The sequence below is a fragment of the Megalopta genalis genome, chromosome 7 (genome assembly GCF_051020955.1).
Source record: "Megalopta genalis isolate 19385.01 chromosome 7, iyMegGena1_principal, whole genome shotgun sequence".
Classification (NCBI taxonomy): domain Eukaryota; kingdom Metazoa; phylum Arthropoda; class Insecta; order Hymenoptera; family Halictidae; genus Megalopta; species Megalopta genalis.
This window is the reverse complement of record NC_135019.1, coordinates 10,013,039-10,039,323: the sequence shown is the minus strand read 5'-3', so window position 1 is coordinate 10,039,323 and position 26,285 is coordinate 10,013,039. Positions and strand designations below refer to the sequence as shown.

Genomic DNA, 26,285 nt, shown 5'->3' with positions numbered 1-26,285 from the left:
TAACGATGCAGCTCGCGTTCCGCCGTATCGAATTTCAGTCGAGAAGCATCTGTATCATTCGATTTCTTATTACACCTACAGCGATCGACTACCGTCTCGAACAAATGTCCCAGAATAAATTTATTCGTCATCGATTTACCGTGTCCGCCAGAAATTTATATTTAGAATGTCAAACTGTTTATTCCGTGCATGCATCATCGATCCAGAAATTACCTTAGCAGGAACTAATTTCATTTATTCAGTAGAAATACCTACGGTTCGCATTTACTATTCCAATATTTCGAATACTCTATGCGGTTATCGACTAACAAAGTCAGACTAGAACATAATTTGGACTCTTTTCGTTCGTATTTTCCATTGCATATTCATTCCATGATTTTAGCATAAAGCGCCGTTCGTATTCATCGATTATACAAACATTCTTGTAATACGATTTAGGCGATTGTTACGACATAAACAATTCTTTTTTATGCTGGTGGCGCGTAGGAAAACGTAGAAGAAACCCAAATGGTTCGAACCGCTCCAACGGAAGGCTCAGGAAATTACTAGAACGAACGGGAGACATGTCCGGTGATTCGTCGATTTGGGAGCAAGAATTTGGAGTGGGGAAATCCGCGATGGTATCGCGAGACCGTTTGAAACGCCAGCCTACTGCGCATGCACGGAACGAAGGATCTCGAAAAAGGCGCGAAACCAAATATAAACACCGATGACTGCCGGTGCTGCGCAGTCATTCAGAAGTGCAACTCGAAGCGACAACTTCGCAGAGACTTTACGAGCGAGTTTCGAACGACATATTTCATACTCTACGAACGACCGAAAGCGGTTATTTCATCTGTCTGTGATTTGTGATTCGCAGCGAACGTTTTTGGAGGTACACATGTGTACACTGTTTTGGTGTTTTGTGGTTATCTTTTACTTAAGGTCGTACGACGTACCGACACACGCCGTTGCTCCTCAATAAGGTGTTGTAGTGTTAACGTGACTTCCGTTTGTTAATTCGTCGGTTTAATCGGCGTTGTAATTTTTTATAACCGTTGTCAGGATGTAGCGAACGTTTTCACCTCTTCGAATATCTGAAAACGTTCGCGAACGTTGTTGATTTACCGGAGCAAACTGGCAGGAAGTTTCGCGAAGTATACCTGTACTTCTAAAAATAGATACCAGAAACGCGTGAAGACGGTCGACTGTTGTTGTTACTTATGCGTCTTATTTTCCTTCGCGATAAGTTTTCGTGTCCTTAGCGTTATCTTGATTCATTCGATTAGTTTTTTCATAAATCGAACGTTCTTGCATTTCTAATAATCCCCGAAACTGGAAATTTGTATAAACTATAGCTGATACAATTAACGCGTAGCGATATACGTCGAATACGAAGTATACAATCGAACGGTAATTAGCGTTGTCTATAAATTGCGCGTGTGTGTTTTTTTTTCTGTAGATCGAACATCATTTAAGATGGCGTTAGTATCGAGGAACCTTTTCCGCAATTGGTGGGAAGACATGGATCGTTATCACCGTGATCTCGAAGAGCATTTCAAACGCCTGAGAAGCAGAGACAATTTCTTTGATGCACCACCACTTCCGTCCTTCAACGAATATTTCCGACCATGGAGGGACATGATGCGCGACCTCGAGCATCAGGTACGTTGGTAACAACTGTCTCGAAGACTGGTATTCAAATGAAATTTAAACGACGAACTGGCACTGCGCATGTCTGGAGAAAGTGTTTACACATTTGGCTGGACGCTGGACTCAGCTGTTGCTCTAACAGCTGATAGACGTAAACTTAGCATTTAACCAGTTAAGCGTCGAATTTAGTTTGAAAAACCCTCACAGTGTGCGGAATTAAAATCAAGCGACGACGTGTATACACGACAAACGCAGGGCGAGATGGTCCTATTACACGTTTATGAAAAACGAAGAACTATTTTTATTTAAGAAAAACTTAACGATTTATTTCTGAAAAGTAATTGTTACTATAAACTTAAAAATTTTCAAATAATAATAAAATACATAAACAAGATAGACACATGTAGAAAAAAAGATATTAAGAATTTCAATTGAGTTCGGTGTGATATTTCTCGAAACACGGTACCACACAAAGTGGCACTTCGCAGGTCTTACACCAGTATCTTGACTCCCACCACCCCCTCCGTATAAAATACTTAGCATTTCTATCGGTAATATAAAGGAAACATCCCACCAAATAATATTCTTATTGTATTTTATTAAAATTTCGAGTTTTCATAGTCAATGGTGATTTTATGTTTTTAACGACGAGTAAACACGTCGAACGCACCGTAATAAAGATTTGGTTCGACGTTTATACACGAGAAACGCGCTTAACTGGTTAAAGATATGTTGACATAAGGAAAATATTGCTGATCTTCGTTGTTTTACAGGTTGGCGGAGCGACGCAGACGGTTGAGAGAGGCCAGGATAAATTCCAGGTAATCGTCGACGTGCAACAATTTGCCCCTGAAGAGATCGTCGTCAAGACCGACGACAAATGCATCACCATCGAAGGCAAGCACGAAGAGAAGAAAGACGAGCACGGCTACATATCGAGGCAGTTTGTACGTCGATACATGCTGCCGCAAGGATACGACATCGGCCACGTGAAGCCAAGCTTATCATCCGATGGTGTCCTCACGATTACAGCACCTAGACTCGCTTTACCCGCACCCGGCGAAAGAATCGTGCCCATCACGCGCAGCAGCGCACCAGCCATCCGAGCATAAATGATGTACAGCCGTCGATTCACCTATCTCGCAGTAGAACCTTTCCTATCCGAATTAATTGGAAAATTCGAATGTACGGATAAGCAAATTTTCCATCGTTGAAATATCTGTCGAATCGTTTTCTTTTCAACGATAGAAAAATTTGCTTTCATTATAGGACTTTACATAGATATTCTCGAAGAATTTGTAATCCTTGTTGGATTCCGGTGAATCGAAAATCGAAGAAGATTCCATGATTTTGTTCTACAAGTCTTTGGTTTCCTTACTATGTAATATTTTTCGTTAATAAAATGTTCATAAATAATGATTGCCGCAACTGTTTGAAATGTGATTAATCTTGTCATTGTAACTAAAGTCTGAACAAAACGAATCTTATGTTTTTTGTACCGAAAAGTGCAGCGCACAACTGTTATATAAGAGCACTTATTGTAACACAGTATGATTTAGTATAGCAAATAGAATGCATAATCTATTCAAATTCACTTACGAAGATATTGTGTTCGACTGTAACTACGATATAGTGTACGCGCTACTGTGCTTTTTGTTAACTTTTTCAAATAAATGTTAAATAATCAGAATACGAAGTTTTGAATTCCGTGTAAGAAGGATATATTTAAGAAGTGTCCACTTTGGTAAAATGTAAAAATATTTACAAAATATTCAGCGTATACGTCGTCGGATACGGGTACTCGCATCGAAGAATTATTGGCAGAATTGATTTATTATCTAGACATAAATAATCTAATCGTTAAATTGTACTCTATCTTTGGCAAATTTATGACGGTCCCCGATTCTCTTCGCTATCCGAGAACGGTTGCTCGTCTTGATCTTCGGACAACAATGGCTCTTCCAGAAGGGTCTCTTCGGAAGGGACTAAGCCTTGAATGTATCTGGCCTGTTGTTCGATGTCCGGTATCTTGTCGTGAATTAGTTTCTCGACGTCCACCTTATTTAGCTCGGTCTGCAAGCGTTTCTTAAGGGGTTCCTCTATGGCATCCATTATCTGATACCTGATACGGAAATTGTTTTGCTGTAAGGCTTGGTTTACACTTCAGCTATCGGAAACCTGTTAGCCATCGCACGCTCTTCTTCGCGAGCACGAGTACAAATATGAGCCGTTTATTTTGAAAGTGGCATAAGTCACTTTACCGTAATGAAAAGTGGTGATTGTTTAATGTTTATACGAAATTATTTATACTAAGAAAAATATCAGTATCCTGAGATAACAAATACAAGTAAATCTTCTCGAAAGTTAGCATCCATATTTTTAAACGTGTTAAAACGCAAACCTTTAAATATATCGACTTAAAAACAAAATGACTTATGCCACTTTCAAAATAAACGGCTCATATGTACAACGAAATGCTTCATCTTTCGTGCAACTACCTTTGAGGAGCGTACGAGGGCTAAAATTGTGAACATTCGCAATTGCCAATTTTGGGAATCGAACCTTAAGAGATTTGGCAGTACGTTAATACTGCCTTCCATTATGTAATCGATAGTTCCAGCTCCGTGGACCCTGGTTTGGATGTTGCCCAACTCGAGATTAAGTTCCTCGAGGCTGGGCCTCTTCCGGGTGTCCAAAGGCTGGCTTAGTTTCATTTGGACCCTAAAGTACTGCACGGTGAAGCACACTGTACCTGCCCTCATGAGGAATCCACCGACCAGGCCCACTTCCCAATGGGTTTTTCCTTCGATCTCCTGAGTCCCAACGTCGATCGTTGCATACACCTTTATAAGGAATGTCAAGACACAGTATTTTTAACGCCCACCGAATCGATGACATAACGCGGAAGATCGATTACGGATACAGATCGACGGCTGATTAACCGCCGATGTATTTTCATTTACAATGCGCGCGACGTAATTAGATGATATAACTACGGTAATCGTTTGGCTCTCAACCTGCACTTTTGTAAGTGGGCGTGTGATGAAATCGCTGAACGATGTCCAAAGATGAATGTTTACATAATCGGGCTAACGTACACAGACGATTCGACAAATCTCGAAAGATCATCATTTTTTATCGCCTTGAACATTAGAGCAGACGAGTTATGTTTTTCCACAGAGTTTTATCGTATAAGTATGTTTCGTTTGCCGAAGCGATCAAACAAACGATCTTCCTTGAAATTACTTCTCGAGTTTTCTTAACCAGTTAGCTGTGGCGCCTCCTTTTTATATACTCGTCAAACACATTGTCGTTGTTAAAATATTCGATAAAAATAGAATTAACATTAACATAGAGTACATACATAATAAACGAAAGACGCAGGAAAAATCAATTACTTATAAAAGTTACAAATTCAAATTGCTTACTGTGGTATTCAGCAAAGCAAGGAAGGATGCATAACGGTACTTTGTATGTTGTGAACACCAATATCGTGATTCTTTTCTAATCTTATCCATATTTTTTATTTGTTTGTTTTATTCTGGCCTGGCCTGAAAATATTCTAAACATCTTGAAATTTGAGAATACGTTTTTGTTTTCACTGAAATTACAATTTAAATGGCCAGTAGTCACTACTTTTTACGCAGGACGAGTATACTCGTTATTGGATTATTTTCTCTCTTTTGAATACTCAGAAGTTTTTCCTTCTAGCATATAAGTTACAAAAACGAATCGACGCCGAGAGTCTCGCCAGAGTACCATTAGATAAACAATGATTTCATATGTATATAGAACAGAGTGCTCTTTGTCTTTAGGTGACGTTTTTGGTTTCGTCTTTGTGAATAATCTTCAGTCTCCTGGAGCAATCAGGAGAGTAAAGACGGTCCTTCCTCGTACATCAAATTAATAAACTAAAAGGGATAAGTTTAATTCACTGCGTTTTACTTTTATTTATCTACCCATTACCAATACTCGTCAAACACAACTAACTGGTTAAATCTTTTATCCTTGCAATAATTGTCATTATTTTCAATCTGTTTCGCAGATCTAACGGAAATCGTTTCGGTCCCTGAGAATATCTTTTTGTTTTCACTGAAATTACAATTTATATAGCCAGTGGTCACTATTTTTTACGCACGACGAGTATACTCGTCGTGACACAAAATACTGCCACTTCTTCACGACGAGCATACTCGTCAAACACAACTAACTGGTCAAATATTTTATCCTTGCAATAATTGTCATTATTTTCAATCCGTTTCGCAGATCTAACGGAAATTGTTTCGGTCACTGAACGATCGAGCTAATTGTAGACAAGCACTTACTGTTCTGTTTTCCATGCTCAACGTGATGTTACCCATCCTGTAGAAACTCGCCAGGCCAGTGATCCAGGTATGCGTCGACGTCATGGCGAATATCCCGTTCGTTTGGCTGTAATTTTTTACCTGATACGGGTCGTACCCTAATTCAGATACTTGCCGGCGAGCCTCGGCGACGGCCATATCGAACGGTGATATAGAGTTCGGGAAGTACTGTGGCAGCTGTGATATTTGCTTGTTGACTTCGCCTCTGTAACGTTTTATCGCTGTTCTTTCTTACCCGGAAGAGAATTGTATCTTTCTAAACGAATCTGTCTTTACCGTATGTTAGTGTTGACTTCCTTCAATATGAAGGGCTTGATACTGTCGAATATGAACGTTCCCACGGAATTGATGACTCCTTGGAAGACAGAACCCAGGAAGCCCAGATTCTTGAAGTCCATGTCGATCTTCCCGAAGGTCAAGTCCATGTCGATGTTCTGCGCTTGCAGCTTGCCATCGTTGCCGACCTCCAGCCTAGCGACACCTTGGACATTCACCCCTGTCAATTCAACGGTGAAATCACCAGCCGATCGCGATAGCCACGACGACAACGTGTACAATCCGCGGATATCCAGTGTCCGGATGTTCAACGAAACGGAAACCTGCGAGAAGAAAGTTAAATAGAGATCGAAAGGATTTCCGCAATTAAGGGGACAGCTCCGCTTTATTAATTAAAATCGTGCTATTTCACGATCGACCAATAGTTTTCATTCAAATAAATATTTTGTAAAGATCGCTCTTCTCGTTTGTAAATCAAACGCGATTACTCAGATCGCGGCGATCGTCTTTTTTACTTCAAGTCAAACAGAGATCGAAAAGATTGCCGCAATTAAGGGGGGTAGGGGATAGCTCCGCTTTATTAATTAAAATCGTGCTATTTCACGATCGACCAATAGTTTTCATTCAAATAAATATTTTATAAAGAAGATCGCTCTTCTCGTTTGTAAATCAAACGCGATTACTCAGATCGCGGCGATCGTCTTTTTTACTTCGAAGTTGAACCGTGTGCGATCCAATTTTGGCAACCGATGTCGTTTCGTCGAAATTGGATGACGTTTCGATCGTTAGTCATCGCTACGGAATACATACATGCTATTTCGACTACTAGGTCATGACTACAATGTATACCTTGTATATCAATGTATATCTCAATACAGAGGATAACAGACAAAAGAAATACGAGGGCCGACCGATAACACAGATATAATCTTCTTGGGGGGGAGTTAAGAGGACAGAACGATGATTCTTTCCTTTCTATTATCCATTTATCTTTCCTTATTCTTTTTTTCCTTTCGTAACGAGGGTTGTTCATTCAAAGAGTAAGAACGGGGGCTGGAATGAGACATAATTTAGAGCCGGACACTCACTTGCATCAAGGCCAGCTCCGACTGCACATTCACGATCCGAAATTTCGAAAGACCGTAAACGTTGATCTGCTTGAAGTCCATGGTGTACATGGAGAAGGAATGTTTCATATCCGGCACTGACATTGGGTCCGGTATCGGTGCTCCAGGTAGTCCCACCGGATCCTCTTGCTGATAGTGCTTCAAGATCGCGCGAATATGATCCCCGAGCTGCTTCTCACCGCGTGCGATATCTGCTGCCGTGTCATTTTTCTCTACAAAACCGATCCATTAATCCTCAACCGAGATTGAGCTAATTTTATGACATTTCATTTATATTGTACACTTGAAACAGTGGTGGCGATATGCAGTTTCGTTCTCTCTCTCTCTCTTTCTCCCTCTCTCTCTCTCTCTCTCTCTCTCTCTCTCTCTCTCTCTCTCTCTCTCTCTCTCTCACGAGATGTCGGAAACCATAAAGGCGAGCCGCGAGACTTCAAGAATCACGATTTCAATTTTTAAACCGACTGCTTACAATTCCGATCCAGCGGCAATCAGAGAGAAGTCACTGTATTTCACATTTCGACCTAGCTTTATTTCAGCTGCTCGCATAGAAAGCTAATTTCCAAATAAATCTCCGTCCGTTGAACATAAAAGTACGTTTGAAAGAAACGAATGACGCATTGCGAAAGTGGAAGCTTCAATCTTCATAACGTGCGCGGGCCGATCGTTGTGCGCCATCATCTTTCAAGAAATTATGACAGTAATAATAATAATAATAATATATAATAATATAAATATAATAATAATAATAATAATAATAATAATAATATATAATAATATAAATATAATAATAATAATAATAATAATAATAATAATAATAATATATATATTATTATTATTAAAGTCATAATTTCCTGAAAGATGATTGCGCACGTTATGAAGATTGAAGCTTCCACTTTCGGAATGCGTCATTCGTTTCTTTCAAATGTACTTTTACGTTCAACGGACGGAGATCTATTTGGAAATTAGCTTTCTATGCGAGCAGCTGGAATAAAGCTAGGTCGAAATGTGAAATACAGTGACTTCTCTCTGATATACATAATATATAATAGTAATAATAATAAATATCGGTAATTCGTCGAAAATGGAATATTTAGTGTACGGAGATCCACGGTATTCGCGAACAACATCGCAATTTCACGGAAATCGGCCTTTGATCTTGCCGATTGTGCAACGAGTGTAGATCGCGTCGCGCACGAGACGATCGATCTGTGGCATCCTGTGGCGATTGCACTCGGTGGATCCGGCGACGATTAGGAAACGGATGCATGCTGCCGTCCGACGAAACGGTGTGCCTGTTACTCACCGATCGGTTTCACCGAGAGGCCGTCGCACCGGCAGCCGAGAACGCAGCCCAGGAGGACGATGAAGAACAACGGCTTACGGAGTTGCATTTCCGCTGACTTGGCGCACGAAAAATGTCCCGGAATCGAACGCGCGGAGGAATACCGATTAGTGTGACCTGTGGTAGATCAGGCAAACGCACGCATTCGACTGGTAGGCGCGTCAGTGAATTTAGTGGAACGATATCTCGTGGGTCATTGAAAGAGCGAGGGTCAACCGCTTTATCTGGCCCCCCTCTCATTCTTGCGTTGTTTCCTCCGTAGCCTCCCCTTAATTCCGCACCACTTCAACGCCGTTCACAAGCAGCGACCGCGCGACCGAGTTCGCCTAACGAAACAACACTGTAAATAAGAGGATGCGCTTGTCTTGACATTTCGTCGGCTTCTGTTCCGGACACGTCAGGCCCCGCAGGAAATCCAATTGGCGCGCGGAGGAAACGGCGGACGTGTTTCGTTTCCGCGGGACACGTTCCCTTCGGTCGCCGATTTTTATTCGTGCCGAGTTCGCCTCGTTTAACACGTCGAATGCCACGCCGGTTTTACAGAAATCGTCCGCGGCGCCACGATGAGTTTTCTTTTATGCGATACATATAATGTTGAAATATTATCTGCAATAGATAAGTTACGGTGTATAACCATGTTCGACATGTTAATTGCGACAGGGGTCACCGTTTGAATCGACGATGGTAATAATACAAAATTTTAGATATCTCGACGTTTGTTTGAAATTATATATATTCCTATCAATTTGGGCGCGCCGGTCACCGGTGGCCCCCATGGCATTCAACGTGTTAATATACAATTTAATAAAGAATATCAAAGGATACATCCTTCTTGATCGGCTAGCTGTTTTCGAGGAGTACACTCGTCGCGGAGAAATGGCAAAACTTTCTGTCGCGACGAGTACACTCCTCGGAAACAGCTGTTCGATTAACGTGGTCATCGGCTGCCCTGGGTCGTTATAATTATTATCTAGGTCCATATAATTATTAATTCCGTGTACGCGTCGATTCTTCAGCACCACGATCCACGATGTGATCGTTTGTGTTCACCGTTTCATTGTTTAAAAAAAACGCCATTATCGTACGTGTTAATTAGCAATTGGGGAACAGGAGCGGTTCGATTCGGTGATCGAACAAGGTAGGATTCGATCGTGAGTTTATTGTTGCCACGTCGTGATCTTTCCCAGCTTCCGTGGGATGCGTTTGTTACCCTAGTCGCAACGGGCAATATAACGTGCCGGAGCTTGCGTGTAGGTGTTAATGCGGGAACGCGTGTGTGGAACCCTGCTAGTGGAAAGTGAAACGTGCCCATTCTAGGGCCTAGTGATAAATGGGACTGACGTCAGCTGTCGATGATTTAACGCGTTAAATATAGATCAATGTGGGAAAATCGTATTGATGTTAATTATTTTTGTTTTGTTTTCAGGCTTATCATTTTTCGTTGCGAGTCCTTTTCTGTTAAATAGAGTTTTTACAGAAACTGATGAAGAATTACGAGCTGCTCGCATGACCGTCGACTCCATCTTCTTCTTTATCATAGCTTCGGATGGAATATGACATAGTAGACAGAGGAATATTTTGACGTATCGGAAATATTTGAGGAAATTTTCTGCATCCGGTTCTTGTCATGAAAATTACTTATTGTTGTAAATATAGGGAAAATTTAATATTTGTGATGGCTACACATGATTCTTGTAGAGTCCGCAGTAAATAGAATATCTCGGCAATTGATGGCTCGAAGTGAATGTTTTTGGTCTCAATGACATCCTACTAATTTTACGCACCGAATGCGTGTAAGAAATTGCTATCATTTCTTCGGACTCAGAGCTCGAAGCCTGCCTTTACCGTTTCACACTTGATGCCGTTTGTTTATGTTGGAGCGAGGACACAAATACGGAAACAAATGTAATTACTACGTAAAAAAAGGTAGGGTAAGATAATATTAATAATAATAGTAATAATAATAATAATAATAATAATAATAATAATAGTGATAGTAATAATAATAATAGTAATAATATAATAGTAATAATAATAATGATAGTAATAATAATGATGATAATAACAACAAAATTTTTTAGTTCAAAATGTTTGTATACATAAGGTCATGGGTCCGTCTGGGCCCGTACGTGGGGCTGCGCGTGAACGCTCGGTAGTTGAACGAATCGACTTTTATATGATGAATACATGTCTTTAAAAATGGCTTGAAATCTACTAATTGAGGGATTCAGAAAAAATTCTGAGGATGTAGAAATGTGCAGGAGATTCTCCTGCATATATATTATGTAAAAAAAGTTGATATGTTAGTGCAAATAACAAGACAGATGATTCTTGCTGCTTTTGTCATAAGGTAGAATGGACAATCCGGCACGAATCATCTGATCTTGAAAATATAAGAATAGCGCCATTACACATAGTGGCAAAACGTCCGAACTGTTCAACAATTTAGTTTCCCTTTTCTTCGCTAGATAACGATGCTTGCTCGTTCCATTAGAATATAAAAATAGCGCCATTACACGTAGTGACAAAACGCTCAAGCTATCTACAGATGATAATTTTGATTCTGAAACAAATGACGTCACTATTTTTTGGCTATTTTGAACACATTTTGTGCTGGATATTATGTACATTTTAGTGACAAAAATCATCTGTTCTGTACATTTGCCATAATAAGTAAATTTATTTGCATGATATAGATGCAGAAGAGTCTTCAGAATATTCTTTAACCATTGAATTTATGTAAAAATCCTTCTGTTTTCGATCATATCCTTTGAACTTGCCCATCCTCGATTCATTTCTAACATCGATTAAAACTCGAAGATCAATTGTCAATGATTCTTTTATAAATATTTTGATTGTGCAAAATGTCCAGTGTCTCTTTGAGATCTTGAATAATGAAAAATGTGTCTTGCCATCATCTTGTATATAGTAACTGGCACTTTTGGGATACTTTGGCACATACTCATAGCAATCGGTATATTCATGCTAGCAATACTTGGACATACAGCAAAATATATATCCTATTTAATGACATACTCATCAGAGGAAACTATTGCCAGTTATAATACTCCCCAAACCGATGGACCAACCACCTGAATTTAAAGTGCACCTGCGATATAAATGTTTTGAACATATTCATATGATTACGTTGAAATATCAATATGTTACTCCAATATGTTTGGCCTGTCGTATGATTTCAAATGACACGAGTGAAATGAAAGAATTGGAATACGACAACTCGTACGGATAAGCAGATTTATTCAATAAAAAAAGATATAATAAAAATAATTATATTATGTACATAAGAATTAACTATATAATAATAATCTAATAATTAATATCTGTTTCTCTACAATATCTTAATATTTATAACAGAGATACACACAGTTTGCCATTACTTTCCTCGTATGACATAAATCGTGTAAAAACATGATTACGCCTCAACTTACTTTGGACGGACTTCAATAAAAATGGACGGATTGAATTGAATACGCATCGCGCTAAGGCAGTATCATAATACTAGCAAATGTGCCGCGCTTTGCGTGGCACGTTCTTCATCAATATCGCTTTAAATGACAAAGGCATCTTCACATTGGATTGTTACCTTTTAACGTGGTAATAACCGACAGCTGCCACATTGACGACAGAATCTAGGGAAGCGAGCAGCCTAAGTCACGGAACTTGGGTCTGAACATCACAGGACCATATCGTTCCAACATTACTCTTGATACATTTTAGTTTGCGCTTGATCTCCTACTTCCACAACGAATATCTAGAGTCTTTACCGCAGATAGATAATAATGGAGATTTAAATCTTTCCATTTAAGTTGCGGGCATTGTTAATACCGCGCTGTGAGGTGTTGTTGGTCGAGAACCAGCAATGGACTGTGTGGTAGATGCGTTCAGTGATTGCATGGTACCGATCTGAAAATTAAGATTTACTATATAATTTGCATCAAAGTGTAAAAAAAGCAGCACTTATGATAGGCATTAAATTAATTCATTTCGTAATATGGGAGAGGGTTCGATAGGAAACTTACTCTCAAATGTGCAAGATCTTCCAATCTTGTGAGATCGCTCAACTCGATGTACAAAGAGTACACGATTAACCATCCATAGATGGAGATACAAGTGAATATAGACCACAGAAGGCACATCATGATGTTGTAAGCAAATATCATGTCATTTACTGTACTGAAGAATACAAAAGCAAACAGTCTAAAAATACTGAACGCAGCAAAACTGTACAACCAAGGCACCATTTTCTTCTCATATTCCTTTCGTAAAGCAGTTATTAATATTAAGGATGTTACAAAAACTACTATCCCACCAAGCATGGAGAACAGAGCAAACACTATGAGAGCATTGCGAACTGAAACAAGATAAATTTTTTGTAGATTTATACTTTATCGCTTATTTTACGAAATGTTCAAATTATGTACTATTCTTACCATGTTGATTGCCTACATATACAAATTCATACGATATCATGTAGTATCCATAATGCGTTGAACCTGGAGCAGCTTGAGATAGACAATAAAGGTCAAATATCGCTGTGCAGACAGTGAAAGTGGCTAAAACCTGAAGATAAGCATTTATTAAGAGCAAATACGTTTGCAAATTGATGCATATTAGATAATAACGGAACGTAATACATACCAATGAAAATATTCCAGCAAACAAAGCACCTCTTTGGATGCCAAGAACATAAGCATTTGTTAATATGCCCATGCTTGGAGATTTCTTCCCGTAATTAATTCTTTAACTACGTCAATAACACAGCTCGTCCAAGTATGACGAGTATCTTGTAAGTTGTTCAGAGCTCTATAGTTAGTCTGTTGTTATATTACACAGTGGGTTACACGTTCAATCAAAACGATATTTCGAAACATATTTGACTCACTCTGCGTCGAAACAGGTTAAGTTGCGAATACTGTTATCAAACTTTCCATGCAACGTTCTATTTTGTGACGATATAGTGATCATTCACTGCTGTAAAAATACACAGAATTTTTACTACAAGTACTCGTTCCACGAAAAAGGTTGACCCATTTCTTTGTAAACGTAAACATAAAGTCGTCGCACCTACACATACCGACGCATGTAGTTGATCACGAGCCGAAGCCCGACTGTTTTGAATTGAACAGAGACGTGACCGATAATTGTCGAATATGCCCGAAGCGTTTAATGTTCACAAATCGAACAAGATCAAGGAAACAAAAACACAATTTAAAAGACACACGTAAAAATTTTATTTCGAGAAAACGTTTCCATGAAAATCAGGCTGACAGGGCACATCTAAAGCCAAGATTTCCAGCCGAAGAGTCAGGGGTATTTTGACTTCTGGCGGCACACCTGTATCTAAAACAATAGCTCTCGTGACAAAGATAGGATCCACCTTTTTTCACTTTGTCTGTTCCATCAGGCGGTCCGGTCTAGAAATGTATTTCGTGAATAAATATCGTCAATCGTAAAGGAGAAGCGAAAATGCGAATTAAAACATACAGGATTCGTAGACCCGCCCCTTTTCGCGGCATCGATCGTCCACCAATCAGACGTCCACTCCCATACGTTTCCTATCACGTTGCGCAACCCATATTTGTTCGGCGGGAATTCTGTAACTGGCGCAGTACCCAGGTATCCATCTTCCATCGTATTATCATTTGGAAAGTCACCCTGCCAGGTGTTTGCTCTAAAATTCGTCGAGACTTTCATCGTAACATCTCAAAGTTTTAACTTCCAATTGCTCGTTCAGTTTACCTGTGTTTACCATTCGGAATGAACTTATTGCCCCACGGATATAATCTATCGGAAAGCCCGCCACGACAGGCCACTTCCCATTCCACTTCGGTAGGTAATCTTTTTCCTAGCCATTTACAATACGCGGTAGCATCGTTCCACGATACGTGTACAACGGGATGATCCATCCTGTCTGGATCGTTCGATTTAATCTGTTGCTATTATGAACACAGAATATACGAGAGGCAAAACTTTTATTAAATTTTTTCTGTTCGCGATCCTGAATTAGGTGATCTCGACAATTTATATACAGACAGCGTTGTCGCTTTTTTAAATTAACATGTCCGCGCACGAAGTCTACGCACGAAGGATTTGCAGCTTTGGAAAGCGCGGGAATATTTGAAACGTAATATGGTGGAACACAATTTCTAACAGATCCATGTAAATAATCACAAGGATGCATGAATTTTCGTACGCATGCGCACTAGAAATTAGTTCTCAGAAATCACTGTAGTTTCGCCTCTGTGACGTTCTGTGCTTCCAAAACGAAATCTCAATGTTTCGAAAATTGCAAGGAGATTACGTACCTGCGCGTTAAATCCGAATCAGGACCCTCCGGATGCTTCCAAGTGGCGTTTTTAATTTGTAACCACCATGGAGCTCGAGCGACTGCAGCCGGTGAATTCGTTCTTACTTCTTCTGTCAACAGACCTCCGAATACGAACGAATCGCCAAATGATTCGGCCTCGGTCAAGTAGCCGGTCGCATCGACGAATGCTGCGAACTCCGCGTTGCTTACTTCCAGCTCGTCTATGTAAAAGGTATCAAGATGCACTTTTCGTTTCGGTGATTCGCCATCACCGACAAAGACCGGTTCGTTCGTTCCAATCGCAAAAGTGGCTGCATCTATTTTGACCATGTTTCTCAAACGATCGGAACTTTCTCCGGAATAGAAGTGTTTTAAATCGTCCCCCACTGTGCAATAATCTTGCGTATCTTTCGACTGTTTCGATTCTCTGTTCGTCCCTTGACCGCAGTGTTGCTCGCCTGAACGATCATTTTCGAAGCATCCCGCTATTCGGTGCAATGCAAAGAGCATGCCTGCGCAAACCAGCAACCTTGTTGACGGCATTTTCAAAGTTGACGGACTCTTCGTTCTATAGTTAGAAAATCTTCCCGCAGATAAATAGACGGTCGTCTACAAGTCGATCTTCGATGTCACAAACGGTCAACGAGTCTGAATTCGAAAGTAAATACAGTCAAAAGCCAACCGTCGCGTCACTCGTCATCTTCATGGTAGACGATAACCGACGATAACCAACCAATCTTCCGTTAAATGAATGGAAACGAATTGACAGAGACAGCAGCGCCATCTGACAATGCAGCAATGCTTTAGCATTGAATTAAAGATCATAGATGTCCGGTGTAAAGGAATTTTTTGTATACAAAAGATTACGAATTTGTGCTCGTCTCGTTAACATATTAAATATTTATGAAACAAATATTGAAATGTTCCTTATTAGTTCATAAGTATTTACGAGTCTGGTTATGTAAAATGAATGTGCCGGTTGGGATAATGTAATAGCACGGGACTACAGACAGAGACAGATTTGCGATCACTGTCACCAATTGCCACAGTATCCGTGGCACAGACCGATTCTAAATCTAACCCACTCTAAGACTATGCTGTGACGTAGCATACGATGTGGGCGCATGTGATTCGCGTGGAGCCCAAACACAGAAAACCGCTGCTTGCCACGCATCATTCGCGTTTTCATATGTGCGAGATACAGTAGCAACAAGATTTGAACGCTGTTGTTTTGTTCGTGACACTCGACAAGTAGAAACCTGTTGCCAGTTCGATACAGCGTCCGTGTACATAGAATTTACAATGGTTTCTTCGAGACGTTCCAAACTGTTATTCTGTGCGCTCGGCATTTTTGTATGTTTCTTTTACTTTGGCATGGTACAAGAGAAAATTACTCGTGGACAATATGGAGATGAAAAGAATCCTGAGAAGTTCACTTATATGTTTAGCTTAGTATTCCAGCAATGCTTTATCAATTACTTGTTCGCTAAGACTAGTTTACTGACCGTCTTGAAACAAGGGGACGATACTACTCCAAGAACATACTATGCCGTATCTGCTCTTACGTATTTATTAGCGATGGTGTGCACCAATATGGCTCTAAGGTTTGTTAGTTATCCTACACAAGTGATTGCGAAAGCTGGTAAACCAATTCCTGTGATAATACTTGGAGTACTGCTAGGGAACAAGGTATTACCTTTGTCTTATTTTTAATACGGTTGGTCACCTTATTAAGTTTTAAGACGTCGCTAAGCCCTTCGTAGCTCATTTAATTGGCTTTTATAAGAAACCCTCGGATGATCGTAATAGAACGATTTAGTTATTCGATGATAATAATTTGATAAAATAAATTACAGGTTTATCCAGTCAGGAAGTACATATTTGTCTTCTTAGTTGTTATCGGTGTGGCTTCGTTTATATACAAAGATGGAAACCCAATGAAGAAACCGATCGAAGGACAATCAGGATTTGGAGAACTATTATTATTACTCGCTTTAACAATGGATGGTTTAACTAGCGCAGTGCAGGAACGTATGAGAGGGGAGCACAAAACGAAATCTGGACACATGATGCTGAACATGAACAAATGGGCTGCAGTATTCAGTGGGATCGTTATAATGATCTCTGGAGAACTGTTCGAGTTCATCCAGTTCTTGCAGAGATTCCCATACATCATCTGGCACATAGCTACGTTTTCGATAGCTGGGGCGTGCGGACAGTATTTCATATTTATTACCGTCGCGGAATACGGTCCATTGCCGTGTTCCATCATAACTACTACTAGGAAATTTTTCACAGTTCTGGGCTCTATATTGATTTTCGGCAACAGTTTGACCAATAGACAATGGTTAGGCACGTTCACGGTATTTGCGGGACTATTTTTAGATGCCATGTACGGCAAAGACAAATCTTCCAAGAAGAATACTGTGAAGTGAAGACCGTGACTGGAGTGTTAACGTGCGTTAACGTTGCTATGTAACGATTCACAAATCGTTCCAAATCACATGGTGTACATCATATTTACAACGTCTGTTTTCTACTTTTTCGCCGACTTGACGTTGCCCAGGATGATACATATTTACAATGAACAGTACAATAAATGAATTTATTCATAATTATGAATTATGAATGAATTTTAAATTTAAGTAACGGTTTCTCTCGAAAGCGTACACTTCCCGTCGTTCTCATAATCTTCCACGTTTAATTAGTGCGCGTAAAATAGCGAATTCTACAAATGAACATTTGAAAGAGTTCCGCGCACGAATTTCAATCAGCCAAAGAATTGCACAAACGAGATATACGTACATAATATTTAATCTGATTTAAAGATTCATGAGCGACCGTTAACAGGAAACGAATAGATAACGAGTAAATTATTATACTCCGTTGGAAATATAATTTTTTATGCGAATACGATAATTCGCGTGGCTCGAAGAATAGACCGTCGTGTTTTTAAACGCCAACGACGTCTTAAGCACCGTTTAAGGGTCATTAAAAATATTACAAAACTTCACTCGAAACATTTGTACAAGTTGACGACAGCACCGTGGCGCGTCGTTCGTTGCGTCTGAAGCGCGAGAGACAGTGTCGTCGCGTGAGATATTTCTAAAACAAGATTTCGTTATTGTTATCAATGTAGACAACAACGCCGACGATGGTCAGGTAGATAATAGTGACGCGTGGATGGCCGTTGGGAAGGGATTGTAATCAGTCGAATGTACCATAAATGCGCAAACTGCTTCTGAACAAGTAGTTTAACGTATTTCCTTTAAAGAAGCTGCATCGAAGGTCGACATTCCACAGATCAGAATCCTAGCAATAATTGCGAGATGAACGGCAGTCGGTTTTGCGTATGTTTCGTGTTGATCGTTGTGCTAGCAGTGTGGTTCCCGAATGTTTGTGCGGATCTATGGAATGGCGGTGAGTGATGTTAATTTAAATGAGCATGTAATATACACGGGAACCTATCTCACCCGCTCTTGTTAATTCGCATTTTACTTTTTTTTTATCCTGATCCTCGACACCCACAACCGACATGCCTCGAAAAACGTTCGACGAGTTTGCGAAGATAGGTACATTTTACCTGACGCTGACTGGATTTATAGAATACAAAAAATACATTTACGAAGACATTTACTTCAATTTATTTTGATCAAGGTGTGCGTACACGCGAATGAATAAATTCCTGCAGAAGCACAATCATGACTTCGTAACTTTTCTTCGTAAGGCTACTCTTCTTGCTTCCGTTTTACGGATTCGGACGACAACTTAACACTGGGTTTACGGAGTGCTAAATGCAACTATTTTGTATTACCTTATGAAAATAACAAAAATATATTTATTCAGATTATAAACGATTTTTCTCATGATCTATGTCCATGGAAACCTTATCGAATAAATTCCCCATAAATGTTTATCTTTACAATTTCAATAATCGTAGATTAAAAAATCTGGACCTGAACCTAGTGTTAGACGTATCCCAAAGCTTCGGACGTTCCGTGAGTTTACCTGTAGCATTCTTTTTCTTTTGTATGCTAAACTCGAAGAAAGTCAGTATCGATCGCTTTTTTTAAACAATTGCAACATAACGCAACAAAACAAACACGACATCTTATCAGCAGTTTAAACTGGCCTATTTTGCTTAAACGTTCCCGCTAACGAAATAGCATGATATAGCTTCAGAGTATTGTATAATTATCGAAATAGCTCCTCGAGTTGCCAACACGGGCTACGAAGATTGCTTGAATGTCTCTGAATTTATTCAGATTATAGAATAGACACCACCTTTTTGTTCTTAAAGCACGTGTAATGTCGCGCATTTTCAATGCTGAAACGAGAATGGAAAAGAGGGACGTTTGATTGTAGAATCTCTCGCGAGCAATTCTTCGAGCAGTTTATACGAAATCGGTCCTCGGGACGGAGGCAGCAACGATTCATCGATCGAAACCACGACCGCCAGAAAGGTCGCTGATAGCGACGAGGACAATTTTCCTAATGACCTGTTCACCGACGCGCAGCTACGTCAGGGTGCCTTGCTGCTACACATTTTCCTCGCGTTCTACTGCTTCCTGATAACAGCGTTCGTCTGCCACAACTATCTGTTGCCGTCCTTGGATCGGATATGCGTGGAGATGAACATCAGCACGGACGTCGCAGGAGCGACGTTCCTCGCTATGGCCAGCTCTTTGCCGGAGATGTTCGTGAACGTGATCGGGACTTTTCTGACCGAATCGGACATAGGCGTTGGTACCGTTGTCGGTAGCGCCGTGTTCGATACGTTTGCCACTCCGGCTGTAGGAGCTTTGACGGCTGTTCACGTAAGTAAACACTTGATCGATCGTCTATCAGGGATAAGAATGCGGTCTAGTTGAGAATCTACCGAATCGCGGATCGATAATCGTAGGATCGGCACGGTATAGCGATCGGAACAGTTTTACGCAACTAATCGTTAAAGCAGTTAAAATGTGTACAGTAATGTCTCCCTTACTGACGCTAGGATTGTGCACAAAAATGGGCAATCTGGGAGGGACGATTATTCGAGCCTTGCGGTTTATTTTTATAGTTATAAATTATAGTCCACAATTATAAAAACGAGCCGCAAGGCTCGAATAATCGTGTCCCCTCTTCCCAAATTATCCAATTTAGTGGACAATTTGAGCGTCAGTAAGGGAGACATTACTGTACAGTAATGTCTCCCTTATTGACGCTCAGATTGTGCACAAAAATGGACGATCTGGGAAGAGGAGATACGATTATTCGAGCCTTGCGGTTTATTTTTATAGTTATAAATTATAGTCCACAATTATAAAAACGAGCCGCAAGGCTCGAATAATCGTGTCCCTTCTTCCCAAATTATCCAATTTAGTGGACAATCTGAGCGTCAATAAGGGAGACATTACTGTACTAGTTTGTCCTGAACACCCTCGGAGAAATGTCTCTGTTCCCATTATCTTCCTTTCTCATCGTTCGCGTTATGTTCTAGTACGTATCATCCGGATAAAATTGATAATACGCTGCTTTATCGGTATTTAACCCTTAGCACTCCGAACCATTCTGGACGTTGGCTACCAGCTACTCAGCGCCACTTTTCGGCAGAAACGGGCATTTACAGACCCTCGTATTATTTAGTATGGTTTTGGAACTAACTAACATATTATAATGATATTGGACTTATATGAATTGGCTGAAATCGAGAAATTTGCAAAAAGATCAATATTTTATTTTTTTTAAATTTTGTTATTGTTTGTTTTGTAATTTTGTTTTTTTGTTGTAATCGCTATCTATGCGAACTCTTTCTCTCGTTGCCTTGTTGCTTGGACGATATCACTATCACTGCTACCAAACGATAGACTAACTGTAGAAGAAAACCTTCTACAGTTAGTCTTTCTAACATATCTGTATAAATCTATATCTATATATAATCTCTCTATAAATCTACCTGGAGCTCGTCTTTATTACTACTTGTGTCATGAGACTCATTCGTGTTTGAACGTTTTGCCATTGTTCTAATAAAAAATACGAATAAATACATAGGTTGAAAATTTCTAATTGTTATTACTAACTCACAAGATGATATTTACCAAAAAAACTTTTACCAAACAATTTATTTACCAAGAGAAGAATCACTTTTCCGATTTTCTCACTCGTTAGATCTATCTATACCGCTCGACGCTTCGAACCAGACCGAGTTCAGCTTCGAAAATCTTTTCCGCCAGATTTTATGATTATAAATCTCACTATACAGTGCGTGCTATGTTCGCATACCGACCTTTCTTCTACAAACTTGCCTTATCGCTCTTTTCAAATGGCGCCTTCGAAGTGCTCGGACCGTCGTGTGCACGCCTCTCACGTTCTCGTCAAAACCCGCTGACATTTCTTGTATATATCAGAGTAATTTTACTATAGTTTGATTTGATTTATTGTGCCATTTCAAGAGAAAACTTCAGGGAAACATGCGTGTCTCAAAAAGTTGCGCTGAAATAACTCAATTCCCCGTAATCACTAATAAACTTGAATGTCCCACGAGAGGGGACATCCGAGTGATATGCTAGAATTACGATGTCCCACGAGAGGGGACAACGGAGTGCAAAGGGTTAAATTGCTCGACAAAGTAACGGCGGTTCCGCATCGCCTTCAGGGACTTCTCCAATTATTACTCGACACCTGCCGCGGATAATTACGGAGGCTGGTGCAAAATGAACAGTTCCAAATTGCCGCACCTTCGAATATCGATAGTCGAGCAACACGGGTACTTCAAAGGCTTCAGATAGCACGTGTGCAAGATCATAAATTTTTCAGATTACGTCAAACAATATTAAATCTGCATATCTGTATCGTACTTATCGCGAAATCATTCGTTTAATAAAATTTTGTATCAGACGCAAACATTCATTCAAGTGGCCGGAGGAGATAGAATTTTTTAGGGAAGTACGCGAGATAAAAATAACTCTTGCATAACCGATTTGCAAAGATTTGCAAAGCTAATAATAAGACACACGGATGTTTCTGTAATTTCGTAGACAAGTTTTACCTTTGTATTTGAATATCTTCTACAAATGTTTTATATACGCCATAAGTACAAAGAGCCACAGCCTGCCAACGATATACACCGGCGAAACATGTGTAGACCGGTTTCTTTGTAAAACAAGTGTCGGAATACTTACGAACGATGGCGTGGATAAGAAAACATGCGTACAACGTGTGATCCAGAGATCTGATTTTCTCTTGTTCGTCTTCTTGCCCAGGCGGTGCCGTTGGAATGGCGCGTGCTGACACGCGACTGTGCCATGTTCATAATATCGGTCGCTGTACTGGTAATAATAATCTGGGACGGTGTAATAGAATGGTACGAGGCAGCGATACTGTTGGTGTTGCTGCTCGTTTACCTGATTCTGCTGTTCGCCGGCAAATTGCTGGCGCGTTTCTGTCCCGGCGGAACATCGAGCTCCACGGTAAATCGTAAGCGATCGACTAGTTTTTCGTTACACCAGGAAGCAAAGGCGAGAACAAACGGAAATCGTAGTAACGTCGTGCAATTTCTTTTTTTTTTCAACCAGACTCCTCCGTTGCCGAGAATACAACGTCGGAAGGTTCCCGCGAGCCGCATTCCATAAAGATTTCGAACGGCAACGGAGCGCTGCAAGAGAAACCGGAGAAGGATGAAAAAGTAGCCAGCGATCCTGAAAGTTTGACGACTGGTCGGAGATCGGAAAGCGACGAGGAGCCAGGTACCTATCATACTACTCTCGCACGGTTTCGCCGCTTCTACCCGTGAAAACGATAGAAATGAAGTTTATTCGTCGCTCTTGTCTCGCAGAGAACATATTTCTATGGCCGAGGGAGCGAAGCGTGCTGGCCAAGTTTTGGTTCCTGCTGGTCTGGCCGTTGAAGTTCCTTTTCCTCGTAACGATACCGGACCCTAGACGCAAGCGATTCAGGAGATGGTATCCGTTGACCTTCGTCATGTGCGTGGTATGGATCGCGATATCCTCCTACTTGGTGTCCTGGATGATGACGGTCATCGGCAGCACCATAGGGATCCCAAGCTCCATCATGGGCCTCACGTTCTTGGCCGCTGGCGGCAACATGCCGGAGATGTCGTCCATCGTGATCTTAGCGAGACAAGGTACGCGGTCGGTGTTCTTTTCCGTGTTCGATTAATTGTCAGCCTGGGGAACCGATTGATCAAACTCTACGCTTCCAGGTGACGGGAACATGGCGATGAGCAACACGCTGGGAGCGAACATCCTGGACATCCTGCTTTGTCTGGGTCTACCGTGGCTGATCAAATGTCTGCTGACGGGGAAGAAAGTGACGGTTCTGTCGGGATCGCTGTCGTACAGTATACTTTCAATAATAGGCTGCGTAATCGTGCTCTACGCGGTCATTGCTATCTTTAATTTCGAGCTAAACAAAAAGGTAGGGGTGATTTGCGTGTTACTGTACACAATCTTTATAGTCTTCTCCATCCTCGCCGAGTTGAAAGTGTTCGGCGTACCTGATCGCGGCTAGCGGGGCGCGTTTTTGTTTATTTATTTATTCTACGTCGTGAAGAGATCCCCGATCATGTACAATACTCGCACGGAACCGGTCATGCTCCGCAGCCGTCGGCAGCAGCGATCTGTCCCGACCAAAGAACCACGAATTTCACCGAAGTCGAGAAGCGTGTCTCGCACGATCCGCGACGGCAGCAGCGTTCGCCAAAGCGTTCGCGTTAGTACTTCTTTTTTCAATTAGCTTCGATTAGCCGGGCCGCGAATGGCGTCCTGCGACCGCGCTATCAAAAGAAAGATGGCCGTCGGCCAACGAGGACGGTTCTCGGACGACAGCCGGCAATGGATGCATCGGTTAGGGGGGAAAAAAATGGAGGACCGGTACGGCGGTAAAAATTGCGGGCAGACCGTTCGACTCGGTTCGATTCCGGATCGATCCGTAATCTTGATCGATCGTCGCTATCTAGGCCAAGTGTGTCGCAGGTAATTTGCGTCCAGGTGTCCATTCTTCATAAAGAATAATTTATTTTTGCATTCTAAGAATGAACTCGATCGGAGGAAACGCTCCCGACGAGTGCTCGCCGTCGAGCGATCCCGGTCCTGCAAATTTTTTTTAGCGATTTTTAGTGAACACGACGATGCCGACCGACGCTCGACCGCCATGCTCGAACGGATGTTCCAACCCCTGGCCTCGCGTGTCGTCTCTCGCAGCGGATTCACTCCGTACAAAAGAGTGCTACAAAATGTACGGCGAAAGCGGAGGAATGCCACGTCGATGTCGGTAGCGTTTTCGCCAGGCCTAGCGTGAATTCGAGAGGATGTTTCGTTTCTTTTTTTCTTCTTTTCTTTTTTCTGTTGTTCTTTTTCATTTTTTTCTGTTGCTTTTCTTATTCGCGACGGAACAGACGGAGATGTTGCTCTGGAATTCGCGATCGCGGCCTGGTCCCATCGTCGACATGCGAGACTCTACGTGTGCGTTGCAGGGTAGATGCGTATACGCGATGATCACCGTTTATTCGAAAAGTTCACAATAATAGGCATTCGGATATATAAGTTGGTTCTTTTCAGCTCCTCGGCTCCTTCGCGACTCCTCGTTCCTGTTTCGCGCGTACTTTCAGGCGTTCCGAGTTTAAACGCTCGCAGCCGTGATTGCGAGCGATCCATCGATTCCGTGTCGAGGACTCGCTCGAACCTCGGCTCCGGCCGACGCAATCAGTTCTATCGGCTTTTATTGCGATTAGTTCTCTATTCTCAATGTGTGTGTGTGTGTTGCCGGCGATGGTCGCACGATAATAATTAGCCGCGTAAACAAAACGCGATAGCCGGCCTAACACGTATATGTTGTTAACGAGAGATAAGATAATCCGCCGGCGAGCGGATTGTGTAACGATAATGAGCGAAAAAACGCATGGATATTCTCGTTCTCTCCCGGTTCTCCACCCGGGGGATGCGGGCGGCAGCTAATTCCCGTGTTCCCCCGTGTGACAACTGATAGTCAGTGCGTACGGTATTGCGTGTGCAAGCAGGCAGGATGTCTCGCGCGAGAAACGTAGAAAAATAAAACGTGAAACGGTAGTGGCCGGAGAGTCTACGTCGCTCCATGGAAAAAATCGGTTTCGCATCGTCTCGTAGGAATGCGGCGCGGGCCAGTCGCGCACTGATCGCGAAACCGTCGTCCTCGACAACGCGTCAGAAGCTCGTTGTCGCGTCCGAATCGTTCGGAAATTTCAATGAGAGAAGAAAGAGATGAGAGTGAAAGATAGAAAGAAAGAAAAGAGAGAAAGAGAGAGAGAGAGAGAGAGAGAGAGAGAAAAGTGAGAAAAACTGCGACAGTTTCGTCGGCGATCGCCAGTGCGCGGCGTGGCCCGTTTTAATCGTACGTTACAAAACTGGTCGACGGACCGTGGAGTTTATGCAGTTTTGATATTAAACGTTCTGTACAATGTCCCACATCTCCCGCATTTCTTCTCGTAAAATATACTCCACTTCGTCGCCGCCGGGACGAGTTCGTCCTTGACAGCGTTCTCGATCGTGTGCGGAGTCAGCTCGCCTTAAAAATACGAAAGATCCGAGTCCCTCGAGAGAAAACGTAACTCGCGTCGGTGGCTCGATGGCGCAGCTCGGATCTCGGAGATTTACGATCGGATTAGCACGCTAGAAATAGGCTTCGCAGTCGATGCTCGCGCGACGAATCACTTCGCGCGGATCTCCGCTGGGACATCGTTATGTTCCCGCGTGCAGATAAGCATGGGCAACGAGCCCCGATCGCCTCCTCCCCACCCCCTCCTACCCACACCCCTGCTTCGGGGCAAATCACAAATTGAATTCTACAGCAAGAGTACGCTGCTAGAGAGAGAGAAATCGCCTCGAGTAGGCGTGGCTTCGTTGCTGTCGCTTCTCCGCCGGGGCCAGAATAATGCCCCACGGGGCAGTTGTGCCCATGCTTGGTGCAAAAACTTTTGACATCACCTTCGTTCTTCAAAGACGATCGATAAAGCCACGGGTGCAATCTTATTACTCTCGTCGATCAACCACGGTGCACTCGAATGCGCGGTAAAAAAACGTCGTCGAGTTGTCGACAAATCGTCGGCTGATTAGAAAATGTGGTTAACATCGCGATTCCTCGATCTCGCTCACGATTGTGTGCCGTTCCCGATAAAAAGTATTCGATCGTATCGGTTCACATTGTGCTCGGTAATTCGCGTGTCCGAAGATATTTTTAAC

General features: G+C 41.7%; 6 protein-coding genes across 7 annotated transcripts; 3 read left to right on the top strand and 3 right to left on the bottom strand.

Moving 5' to 3' along the window:
• Positions 1 to 713: 713 nt before the first annotated feature.
• Positions 714 to 3,322, top strand: LOC117229276 (protein lethal(2)essential for life). The gene is made up of 3 exons (XM_033485665.2): positions 714 to 874; positions 1,442 to 1,644; positions 2,406 to 3,322. The coding sequence occupies exons 2-3, from the start codon at positions 1,459 to 1,461 to the stop codon at positions 2,742 to 2,744; spliced, it is 525 nt and encodes a 174-aa protein (XP_033341556.2). The 5' UTR covers positions 714 to 874; positions 1,442 to 1,458; the 3' UTR covers positions 2,745 to 3,322.
• A 14-nt stretch (positions 3,323 to 3,336) lies between these two features.
• LOC117229275 (uncharacterized) lies at positions 3,337 to 8,906 on the bottom strand. Of its 2 annotated transcripts, none has more exons than XM_033485664.2 (6): positions 8,703 to 8,906; positions 7,361 to 7,611; positions 6,273 to 6,595; positions 5,958 to 6,201; positions 4,195 to 4,475; positions 3,337 to 3,754 (listed from the first exon to the last, which is right to left on the bottom strand). In XM_033485664.2, the coding sequence occupies exons 1-6, from the start codon at positions 8,788 to 8,790 to the stop codon at positions 3,520 to 3,522; spliced, it is 1,422 nt and encodes a 473-aa protein (XP_033341555.1). In that variant the 5' UTR covers positions 8,791 to 8,906; the 3' UTR covers positions 3,337 to 3,519. The 2 variants fall into 2 exon arrangements, with proteins under 2 accessions (XP_033341555.1, XP_076379978.1); XM_076523863.1 differs by lacking the exon at positions 8,703 to 8,906 and adding an exon at positions 7,869 to 7,890.
• A 3,076-nt stretch (positions 8,907 to 11,982) lies between these two features.
• pasi2 (Protein) lies at positions 11,983 to 13,912 on the bottom strand. Its single transcript, XM_076523868.1, has 5 exons — positions 13,645 to 13,912; positions 13,401 to 13,576; positions 13,193 to 13,322; positions 12,782 to 13,113; positions 11,983 to 12,665 (listed from the first exon to the last, which is right to left on the bottom strand). The coding sequence occupies exons 2-5, from the start codon at positions 13,470 to 13,472 to the stop codon at positions 12,564 to 12,566; spliced, it is 636 nt and encodes a 211-aa protein (XP_076379983.1). The 5' UTR covers positions 13,473 to 13,576; positions 13,645 to 13,912; the 3' UTR covers positions 11,983 to 12,563.
• Positions 13,913 to 13,969: 57 nt separating this feature from the next.
• LOC117229164 (formylglycine-generating enzyme) lies at positions 13,970 to 15,808 on the bottom strand. The gene is made up of 4 exons (XM_033485411.2): positions 15,068 to 15,808; positions 14,502 to 14,669; positions 14,247 to 14,433; positions 13,970 to 14,176 (listed from the first exon to the last, which is right to left on the bottom strand). Exons 1-4 carry the CDS (start codon positions 15,610 to 15,612, stop codon positions 14,021 to 14,023), a joined length of 1,056 nt encoding a protein of 351 aa, XP_033341302.2. The 5' UTR covers positions 15,613 to 15,808; the 3' UTR covers positions 13,970 to 14,020.
• Positions 15,809 to 16,143: 335 nt separating this feature from the next.
• meigo (Solute carrier family 35 member B1 homolog meigo) lies at positions 16,144 to 18,923 on the top strand. Its single transcript, XM_033485413.2, has 2 exons — positions 16,144 to 16,758; positions 16,926 to 18,923. Exons 1-2 carry the CDS (start codon positions 16,372 to 16,374, stop codon positions 17,502 to 17,504), a joined length of 966 nt encoding a protein of 321 aa, XP_033341304.1. The 5' UTR covers positions 16,144 to 16,371; the 3' UTR covers positions 17,505 to 18,923.
• LOC117229162 (sodium/potassium/calcium exchanger 4) lies at positions 18,355 to 25,513 on the top strand. Its single transcript, XM_033485400.2, has 6 exons — positions 18,355 to 18,489; positions 19,435 to 19,886; positions 22,314 to 22,527; positions 22,626 to 22,796; positions 22,886 to 23,194; positions 23,273 to 25,513. Exons 1-6 carry the CDS (start codon positions 18,399 to 18,401, stop codon positions 23,578 to 23,580), a joined length of 1,545 nt encoding a protein of 514 aa, XP_033341291.2. The 5' UTR covers positions 18,355 to 18,398; the 3' UTR covers positions 23,581 to 25,513.
• Positions 25,514 to 26,285: the final 772 nt, after the last annotated feature.